The sequence below is a fragment of the Nanorana parkeri genome, unplaced genomic scaffold, assembly GCF_000935625.1.
Source record: "Nanorana parkeri isolate BGI_ZX_2015 unplaced genomic scaffold, ASM93562v1 scaffold257, whole genome shotgun sequence".
Lineage (NCBI taxonomy): Eukaryota > Metazoa > Chordata > Amphibia > Anura > Dicroglossidae > Nanorana > Nanorana parkeri.
Window position 1 is genome coordinate 44730 of NW_017306525.1, and position 11173 is coordinate 55902.

The 11173-nt window shown below is 44.6% G+C and overlaps 1 protein-coding gene across 1 annotated transcript in view; it reads left to right on the forward strand.

Annotated features, from left to right (window-relative positions):
* Positions 1-5795, forward strand: part of LOC108787349 (uromodulin-like) — a 14359-nt gene extending 8564 nt beyond the window's left edge. The window contains exons 2-4 of the mRNA XM_018556880.1: positions 1395-1472; positions 3811-4527; positions 5233-5795. Coding sequence (XP_018412382.1) covers positions 1395-1472; positions 3811-4527; positions 5233-5795 — 1358 coding nt within the window. The remainder of the gene's footprint in view (positions 1-1394; positions 1473-3810; positions 4528-5232) is intronic.
* Positions 5796-11173: the final 5378 nt, after the last annotated feature.

The window sequence follows — 11173 nt, forward strand, 5'->3', positions numbered from 1 at the left end:
CTCTGGAGGCCCCCCCCCCCCTTCACATGAGGAGCCCCTCTTCACATCAGAGTCCTTCGTCCCTCCCTCAGACCAAAGTTCTACTATCACACCAGGAGCCACAACTGCCGCAGCATGGTAGAGGGTGGGAGGAAGAGCAGGCCTGGACAGAAGTAAACTTCCATAATTTCTGAATGGATCCCTGGATCTGGATTAGTGTCCTTCATGGTGTTGGTGGCTCACCTGCACCATGGAAAGGCACGGCACTTAAATTTTAAAGGCGCCCCTGAGAAAGCCGGAAGGTTGAAAGCTCAAGTTTATTCTGCTTATATTTCACTTTCCCTGGAGTGGGCGGCCCTGCCCTCGGGGAGCTTGCAGCCTATGGTCCCTATCTCGCATGTGTACAAACATTTAGCCAGAGTTTTTAGCATGCCATTTAGCATGATTTAGCCAGAAGTCAGTCAACCTACCAGATTTTTTTTCAAGATGCACTTGATTCGCTGAAAACTTTCCCCAGTTAAGGAAACGTAGATGACACTGCCATGGCCTGGAGAAGACCCTCAATGGACGTTACTTTACTGTCTTCAGCTAATCCCCCTCCCCCTTTGTCCCTCAACCTTATCGGTGAAAAGCCAGATCATTTCAAGATATGGTGACGACTAGAGATAGGGCTCCCCAATCCAGACTTTTCTGTTGCAATATTTTTAATTAAAGTTTTGTCAAAATGTTAACATTAGAGAACGGTTCAGACATTTCCGAGAGTACAGTAACATAACGGAGGATAACAACTATACAGCAATTGATATATAGAAGCATCTCACGAGGGGTACAATTGCTATTCAAAGCCATAAACCTAGGAGTGTTGGTCTATGATACTGCATGACTAAATGGGTGTCATTATCCAAGGATGAACCAGGGATAAAACAGTACGGAGGGTCTAAAGGGGGTTAACTGCAGAGCAGTAAAGGAAGAAAATAGGATAGAAAAGAACAAGAGTAGAACGGTATCAACATCCTCATGGTTGGTTGAATAAAAGGGTTTCCACTACAGTTAGCCACCAATCGGTCCTTATGTTGTGAAGGTCAGCTCACCACACTCCCATCGATCCCTGCCGGTCCATACCCTTCAGTGCCCTTAGATACCCCGAACACTAGTCATAATCATATCAGGGTGGCGGTGAAGGATCCAAGGTTACCAAGTACCCAGAAACTTTTCTTGTTTATCCTCCAAAATGCTCAATCCAGAGTTTTCATTACTCAAAGCAAACTACTTGTTAAACATTTATCTAACTTGGTGTTCATCTCACCAGCGTACCACCTTCCAAACCCTTCACACCCTGCTATATAGATCTATATCTGTTCTTGAATGCTGCATGAACTGCTCATTGTCTGATCTTTGATTTGTTTCTCCTGCAGAGATAATGGAGAAGAACATGAAGTGTCTTCTGAGCATCGTTTGCTTGACTTTTTGTCTTCACCTCAGTCAGGCGCAAAGTGAGTAACAAACATTAATCTCCCCATAATCTAGAGACATAAACACCCCCAGTGTGTGTCGCTATACTTCCTATTTCATGTATACTTAAAGCTGTCAGTGTGTTTTCAGTGTGTACGTATTTTATGTTAGGGGTAAAAGCAATGACTGTAAAAAAAGCTAATTTGGACAATAGACCATTTATACCAAGAAAATATGACCAGGTGTGTCTTCCGGGAGCCATAAGGAATTCGGCCTACAGTGGTCATCATAGATGGTCATTTTAGAGATGGAGGGAAGATGGGAGGGGGACAATGCTGGTAGATAAACTCATTTTTACTGAATCAAACTAATTCATTTTTTCTTTTTTTTCCCCCTTTTACAGGTTTCTCATCATGTAAGTATCTTCATCTCCTCTAACTCTTTCTTGTAATGTGCAGATTTTTAGAACTCCAGCAGACCAAGTTGGTGGTGGGTACTTTATCTAGATGGCAGATCCTTTACAGAACCAGTTATTAGGTTGGTGAATAGGTTGTGCAGTGTCCCACCTTTAGAATTATGGTCAATCACCACCGATAGCTGTCTTACTTATACAGGCTATCATGAGTATTTGTATGTTGAGGGGTGAGCTCAAAGTGAACACCTACATTAGAATTAAGTCAGAGAGGACAAAATTTAGTTGCTGAAAAGTATAAACAATAGTGGGTTGAGACTACAGGGGTGGCTTCAGAGAGTTCCACAGAAAAGGTTGTTTCACATTAGCTCATGAAGGGCTCTGCCATGTACCTGCCGGAGTTGATGGGGGGGGAGATGGAGGGGGGGCTCTTTTGCACATCTTTTAAACCCATCTGGTAAATGATAATAGGTAAATGGCAGGAGTGCCAGTGTAGCAGACAGTACTAGATCTGTGTGTCAGATGGATTGGCCAGACATCTGTAGACCACTGGACAGGGACTACAAAAGGGAACACCATGGTACAGGAATGTAGACAGGATACAAGCTGAGGTCAGAAAAAAGGACCTATTCAGAAAAAAAGGAACAGAGTCAGGTATACAAGCCAAGGTTGTTAACAGCCAAGTAGCAAGGCACCAGTTCAGAGGGCAGGAACAGCATTGGAGATTCAAGCCATGGTCGGTGACTGCTGGGTAGCAGGGGTACAAGGCAGAAGGGAATAAGCAGAGTCACATAGGTAGGCCAAAGTCACAACAGTTAAGCAAAGGTTCAGAGGCAGGTCACAAGGCAAGCTAGGTCATAGAAGGTAGAAACAGCAAGTCAGGTCACAGGTAAACAGGGACTAGCTGAAAACCAATCGGCAATCTTTGGATGCAGTGCTCCAGTTTATAAAGGCTGTTTGGCGCCAGCACCAGTACCAAATATGCACACATGCTCACAAATGCTGCAAGGTGTGCACACTAATGTACGTCCGGTGGTCACTATGCAAAGGGACACACGCCATAGTATGAGCACACTTGTGTTCTTGTCCTGGAACAAAGCTAACCTTCCTTGCATGAGTAGAATACCTAGGGGAACCTATTTATAGCTTACTTTAATTAGAAAACCATTAAAGTAGATGTAAATCCTAATTGACTGATATCAAGTTTGCTTTGTGTGCCACAAACAACTTTTTTTCATCCTATGTTCCGTCTTCTGCCGTCACTTCCTGTCTACATGCACTCCAGTGATGGCTGAATGGCACTTTTCAGAGCTAGTTCCTGATGGTTGACAACATGGTACCATGCCAGCATAATGTGCATTGAGATGGCTATTTGTAGTCTCTAGCAGAAGCTCCAGCAGAAGCCTATGTGACAGGATGACAATGCAGGAGCACAAATGGGAGACAGGTACAGAATGTTACCCTATAACAGGAAGTGCCCAAGCCAGGACCTTTATGGCAGGAACAGCAGGGATTATTTTGATGAAAGCTGAAGATGTAAAGTATTACAAAATACTTTTGAAATTGCTTTAGTATATCACACCAAAACCTAATTTTGGATAGCATATAGAAGGCTTCATTAGGTAGATTTAGCCCCACTTCCTGTCTTTTTTATCAAACAGAAATTAGGGAAACAATCTTCAACAAAGGACACAGACAGAAATTAAAATCTGACAGTGGTTTTAGCTTTCCCTTACTCTGCTGTCTGTGCTAGAGTTCCCCTCACTTCCTGTCTAGTACAATAGGAAGTGAAGGGAAATCTCTCTAATGCCCGTATAGCAGTAAAAACCCAACAGGGTCTCCTACCCTTCCCTATTCTACCAAAATCTAGGAAAAAAGAAAAGCCGGTATTCAGTTAAGGTTCTCTGTACAAGTCGCTGGTCCCTTTCTAAGTCGCCCATCAATTCAATATTGTCTCTTTTAAACAGATGCCAGAACATGCAGCAGTTGTAACTCAACAACAACCGCCAACTGTGAGAACAGTCAAGGTGTCGCTTTGTGTACCTGCAAATCCGGATTTATCGGGGACGGCCTGAGTTGTACACGAATGGCATTCTGCGACAGCCTAAAGTGTTGCCCGGATGGCTACAGGTGGGATGTGAAAACGAAGCAGTGCGTAGACATCGACGAGTGTAGTAACCCCGCGCTGAGGAAGTGTTCTCCATCAGATAACTGCGTCAACAGGAACGGCATCCACCTGTGTTCCTTCAACAAGAACGCTAAGTGCGGAGGGAAGGAGAAATGTGACGATGACGAGGACTGTCTGACAGTAAATGGGGTTGTTCAGTGTGCTGATCCCTGCTACAACTACAACACACTAAATGGAACAAAGCGACTTTACACTCTCAGCTCATCGGGAAGGTTTGAGAATGATCGTAACAGCATTGGTTGGTTCCGCTTTGTCGGCAAAGGGCTCAGCCTAAGAGAAGGATGCGTGGGGACCCTGAAGTGTGGCTCCTTTCAGCCATACTCCCTTGGAGATGACCACCCAGGCCATGGAGATGGGATAACCGTTGTGCCTCTGTTCAGTAACACAGTGTCACTCGGATGTGTCCGAGGAGCGGGTATTCCGGTGAAAGCCTGTCCAGAAGGATATTACGTGTACAAGTTCTCAGGATTACTGCGATTTGACGTCTACTGCACAGGTAAGGCCTCTGTCTATGGTGGCAGCTTGGTAGGGCATACAAATGCTGCAACCACCTTATTCCTAGAGTTGCCTGGCTGCTATTCTAACTTATGATGCCTTCTAAGTCAGAGGCCAGGAACAAGGTGAGTTCTTCAACAGTGACATTTTAGTCCGCTTGATCAGCTTGACAGTCAGGCAAAAGGGATCTTTAGGAGCTGAGGTCAGCTATGATAGCACACATTTTTTTAATTTTTGCACACACGTGTTGTAATCTGAATTTTTGGCTAGAAAACTACTTAAAATCCCAAAGCAATTATATATTTTAATAAGCGTTTCTTACTCCCAGGGCCTGGTCCCCGGCTCAGAAGTGCTTACCCTTACCACGCTGACTAATTAGCGCGTATAATTGGCGAGCATTATGAGCATTCCATGGTACAGGCCAGTGTATAGGCCGCTACAGCGACTGACAGGGACTTCAAACTTGTAGGTGCACCTTATTCAGCTGAAAGTAGTAACACTGGAAATAGGGTTGGAGACTTATGAATTTGTTTGTAAGGCCCGTAAATCCCAGCAAGTGGGAGAGAAACATTTGTTCCACGTTCGCGCAATGGGAAGGTCAGAATAAAAAAACTATTTAAGACATCTATAAAGTTGTTTGTGTGCGAATGACTGAAATGTTTATCTTTTATTTTCTTCTTTTCAGACACTGTAACTATTAACCCAGTTCCAACCACAACTACTACGACTACTACAACCACAACTCCAACTACAACAACAACTACTCCAACTACTACGACCACAACTCCAACTACAACCACAACTACTCCAACTACTACGACAACTACAACAACTACGCGCCCAACAACTACTAGGCCACCTACACCAGTTAAAACTCAACAGCCCAGCACCGACGCCATTGAAGGTTCAGGCGTAAACCACTGGTTTCCAACATTGGCCAAAGTTACTTTCTCAAATGTAAAACATCCTTTACCCACCACCACAACCCCATCCACAACCAAAACTTCACCAACAACCTCCGCACCTCCGAGAACACTGAGCCCCCCTGCTGTTGAGCTTCTCAAGATTCTTCAAAGATTACAAGCCTTGGCTGAAAGTATGTCAACAACCATTGAAAGACCTGAAAAGACCTGGATTACTAACCAAGTAACCCAGCTAACTCAGCAAATCAATGATCTAGACAGCAATTCTATTTCTGCTGCTCTTAATAGCTTCAAGAGTGAGCTGACACGTGCTGCACATAATTTCCTATCATCCAAATTCCAATAAATACAAATGTTGTTCTATTCCGTCTGTATATGGTTATTAATATGAAATAAGGGTAAAATGATTCATGTTCTTGTACAATATATATGAAGACATGGGATCCATCATGAAGTTCCATCAGATCCCAAATAACACTTACTCGGCTCTTTCCTTCTGCAAAGCAATGTTAATGAAATGCTCTAATAAATATTCATATTATATCGCTAGAAGCAAAGTAATCTCACTTATTCAACAAGCAGTGTAATGAACAATGATAATATGCAAAGTATCATGGCACAGCTGTAGGGGGGTTACTATTCTTTATCCATTATGCAGGAAAAGACTTTCGAGGGACGCACATCCTCCAAAAACTCTCCCTGATGGATTATTTATTTTATGGTGAATGAAACAGGAGGAAGCAGAACACAGACAGGTGGGCGGGGACACAGGGGTAGGCTGTAACACACAAAGGTGGACAAAAATGACCAAAACTCCAAGGACAGGAACAGAGCTGATTTTTATGGCAGGAAGATCTCACTTTTGAATGTCTGGAAGAGTGTCGAGCAAAACAAGATATGCAGAGAAATTGGCCAACTTGCAACAATTAGATGTTAGCCAAAGATTGCCGATTGACCTCAATGGACAAGCCATTTTTTCTGTCAAAACTATTCCTCCTTAGATCCCAATCCCGAATTACTTCCAGTCAGAGGGGGAATGGGCCAGTAGAAAGTTGCTGGTTATATTGATAACCATTCTTTATGCTGCTCAATATGACAGACCTCATTCTCACCTTACTCCCAAACTAAAAAACAGGATTGGGCCGGTGCCCCTCCCACCCTTCCCCTTTCCCACTAGAGCCAAATATCCCCCGACCCTCTACCAGGATGTACTTTTTGATGTTTTTGTATACTTGCCTTTTTCAGAAGCCTTTAGGATGGTTGCATGATGTGCAGGGCCCACACTTCCTTTTCTCTGGCACTAGGTAGACCTCGATGAGAGAGAACATCGCTGACATGATTACCTTAGCACTGTGCTCTCTCTTTGTGTAGTGAGTGCTGGGTGCTGTGGTGATGCACCCTTAACCTCCCCCACGTCGGTGGGCCTATGGTATCCTGCACTGGTGCCATGATTGCATCAAAAATAAACTCCGTCAGTATGGCAATCGGCCTTTGTAGAACCAGCAAATAAAACTTAAGTCTTGCGGTTTCCAGTCATTGCTCTCGTTCCTGATAGGTCACGTAGTTTGAGACGGACAGATAACGAAATTAATAGTAATCCAAAAGGTGGAGGATTATTAGGAAGGTTATCACTTTCTATGACACCTGGTACACCGGATGTATGTAATGCAATCACCTTGCTAAATGGAAATATCTTATCTTGCACTTTCTTTGTGGTTGATAATTATAAAATGATGAAGGCTTAAACTTGAAGATTTTTGTCAAATTAAAAACTATATTATCAATAAATCAATGCTGTTTAAAAAAACCGAATAGATTTCTATCAAATCAGCAAATGTATATTTATCAATAAACACATTGTATAGACTTCCTCTGTCATGTGCTTTGTGTCAGAACAGTGGGGGGGTCATGACAAACCTGGACAGAGCATCATATCAGCATGGAAGCTTTGTGGGGGGACGGGGCTGAGGGTTCCTCATGGGAGGGAAAAATAGAAAGTGATGAGGGATATATGGATTACAATCGTTCATATGATGGCCATGCACAGGCCTTGTGTTTGCAGGTAACCTCTCCTGATGTTTTCACCAGGAGAATTATAGGGAGAGTGAAATACACTCATCCCTACAGGTAGAGCAGACGTGTGACACTGCAGCTGTCACACGTTGGCTCTATTGATCGAGAACTGAACGATCACATACCGCTGATCGCTCAGATCTTGATCTTCTCCCTGCAGTCACCACATGGATTCTCCCACCTTCCGTTCCTCCAGCCCTGACTGGAGAGACAGATGGGGAGGGGGCGGGCACAGCTGGCTCTGGCTCTAGAGAGGCAAAGCCAGCTGTCAATCAGGCAGTGGGATGGATCCCGACAACTTTTCCGATCGCAGCACGGCTCTGCTCTGCAAGCAAATAGTCTGCAATAGCCCTCTATATACTGAGTTTTGGGTCACAGGAGGACATTAGTGAAGGGCCTATTGTGACCCTAAAGAGAACTATGGCCAAAAATGTTTGGAACATAGCTCTCTTTTAAAGTGTAGGGATTATCAGGTAGTTTATTCCATGTGCACTTCTTATTACAGGAAGTTATCCATCAATTGGATGGAAACATTCAGACCAGCTCCTTTCACATAAGGCGAATGAGACTTTTTGGTGAATGGAGGTGTGCCAACTGGTCAAATTTCAGCCGAGTCAGCAGAACTTCCACCCTTGGGCCCCATAGCAGCCGAAAAGGCTATGACTATTGTTATTCCACTGCTCCCATGAAATCCAAATGACACTGCGCTCAAGTGAATGATCTATATAGAAAGTGATACAAATCTAACAAGTTTTGTCTTTGACGCAATTTTAGCAGAAAACACGACATTCAAATGTGGGATATAATAAAGTGATAAATATCTTCAAGAAAATAAAATCTCAGCAAAGGTTTAAACCCGTGATGTACACAAGTTGCATGTGTATATACAGTACATGAAAAACAACAAACTATAAAGTATAAAGTGCCATAATAAATGTCCTTAAAAAATAAAGTGAAAAATTATGATTAAAAAATCAATATTTTTATACAGGACTTATATGGCGCCAACAGTTTGCGCAGCGCTTTACAATATAAGGAAGACCTTACAATCACAATACAATTCAAGACAAGATGGTAAGGAGGGCCCTGTCCCCGAGGGCTTACAATCAAAAAGGGAGAGGCCAGTGATACATGAGGAGGTGGCTGTGTGGGGATTAATTCTTTCTTTAAATTGATATTTCAGAAGTTATGTTGCGGTGGGATAGGCTTCCCTCAAGAGATGAGTCTCAATATGTCCATATGTGAAGTCGTAATGTTCCGTGAGTCTAAGTGCTCCACGAGTGTTAACAGAAAAGGTGCCACACTCACCAGATAGCCTTTGTAAACTCGCTTAGGGTGTATCCAATTGTTGGTCTGCCTCTCAGAAATCCCTGTGTCACGTACCTGGCCGGAGACTGAATGCGTGAGGAGGCCTCCCTTGCACCTCGTGTCCCGAGGACTCTGAGGTTGGGGACAAAGTCCAAGTAGACAGCGAGTGGCACGAGTGCCAGTGGTGATAACACCGTGCAAGCTGAAATCCAAGGGCTTTGATAGGCGAAATCCAAGTAAACGAGCCAAGGTCAAAACCAATCGAGCGATGAATACCGTGGTTATATGTCATCTTGAGTGATAACATCAGTTTCATCTTTGCTCTAACCTCCTTCTGACCCTATACGTACACTATCTCTTTCCTCTCTTCCATCTCTGCTGCCCTTCTTGCCTTTTCCCTCGTGTTGCCTGTATCCCCTCTCCCCCTGTGTCACTGACTCCTTACGACCTGGTCCCCCATACGCGTGTCAGGGATACGTGTACTACCCCGGTCACTCTAGTTCGAAATGACATTTGATAAGTCCCATCCAGGGGCCGGTGGACACGGACCCTAGCCATGGGGGGGTGTTGCTTATGACCTTGATGTGAAATTGGACCTAACTAACTTCATTGGTTTTGTGTTTTTTGTATCTCCTACACATTCCATACCTGTGTCTCTGTGTATCGTTTGTCACCTGCGTCTATAAGCTGAAATACCCTGTTAAACCACGAAAATCGAGCAACAACGGTACAGAGGTGTCAGGCAGAAGCAAAATCCAGTAAACAAATCCGAGGTCGGCGGCAGGCAGCAGGCAAGAATCGTCAAGACAAATCCGGGTCACAGCAAATCAAGAAGGAGATGCGCCGTTTGACGCGCTTTTGCTCGGCTGTTCCATGGCGCCCCGCACATGCGCGGAAGAGCGCGTTTCCCCATAGTACGGGAAAGCGTGCTTGGCGCATGCGCAGTTACAGGGGATCGCTTACACCCTGTGAGAGAAGTTCAGCAGCACCACCTCCTCCGGCTCTATACAGAAAAAAGCGCCACGACTTCTCCACTTCCGGTCTCCTCATAAAGGAGGTCCAGATAGCGACCCAACAATAGCTCAAAGGGAATAAATGGGGACATTTATAGTGCAGTATGTCCTAAAAAAAAACTTTATTAAAAAGGTTAAAAATACTCACAAGAGTCAAGAAACAAAATCGCATATAAACACCGCACCGATGTGCTCCTTCTATGTACAGACCGGGGTTTAGTGATCTCAACGTACACCCGCTCGTCTACATGTTTCGTCATAAGACTTTGTCGGGACGGCAATAAAAAAAAGGGGTGCTTATCCTTTCCCAAACTATTTTATTTGCATTACAAAAGAAAAAAATGTCAGCTATATACATTGAGTGGCCAGATTATTATAACCACCCCATCAGTAGGCCACGAGATGACTTCCACGAAATGACTTCGTTGGGCCGCCTGGTGACTCCACGAGATGATGAAAGGTGATGCGAGGAATCTGACACGGCACTGTTGCCCTTCTGTTGTCTTGTACCAGTCTTGCCCCTCCCCCGTTCTGCCCTAACATTGACTAGTCGCTGACGGCCACAATTCGCACGTTCAGACCCAGATTTTTTCGGCTGACAGTCCGGTCTTTAAACACGTTAACAATGAGCCGCTCCTGAACATTTAACGAATTCTGCTGTTTTGCTGATACTCGCTCCATGGCTCCGAGCGCCAACAATCATCCCGCGTTCAAAGGCTGTTACATCGCGTTGTTTCCCCGAATCTTCAGAAAACAAATCACTTCTACTGTCGTGGTAAACAACCCGCTTCCCTATTTATTAGGGATGCACCGATACCACTTTTTTAAGGCCGAGTACGGGTACCGATACTTTTTCCCAAGTACTCGAATCTATGCGCCCATCTATGCGGTTGTTACGCCACTGATCTGCTCCATTCTTACCTCTTCTCCCGCTGATTGGCCGATTGGATGATGACAGGCTTCCTCACCAGTCACTCCTGACTGGTGAGGAAGCCTGTCAATCATCCAATCGGCCAATCAGCGGGAGAAGAGGTCAGAATGGAGCGATGACAGAGGAGGTTGCGGCCATCTTGCTTGATTGAAGACGCGATGGAGGTCCTGTGTGCGGCGGATTCGGGTCCCTGAAGATGGCGGACGCGGCACAGGTACTCGTTTTATGTTTTGGAGTATTTGCACGAGTACGAGTACTCATGCAAATACTCGGTATCGCCGCCGATACCGATGCTTGTATCGGTATCGGTGCATCCCTACTATTTATAATGGTCTGGCCCTCTAGCAACTTCAGCGCCAAATTATAGCTAATTTGCCAACAAACATCAGGTGGTCATAA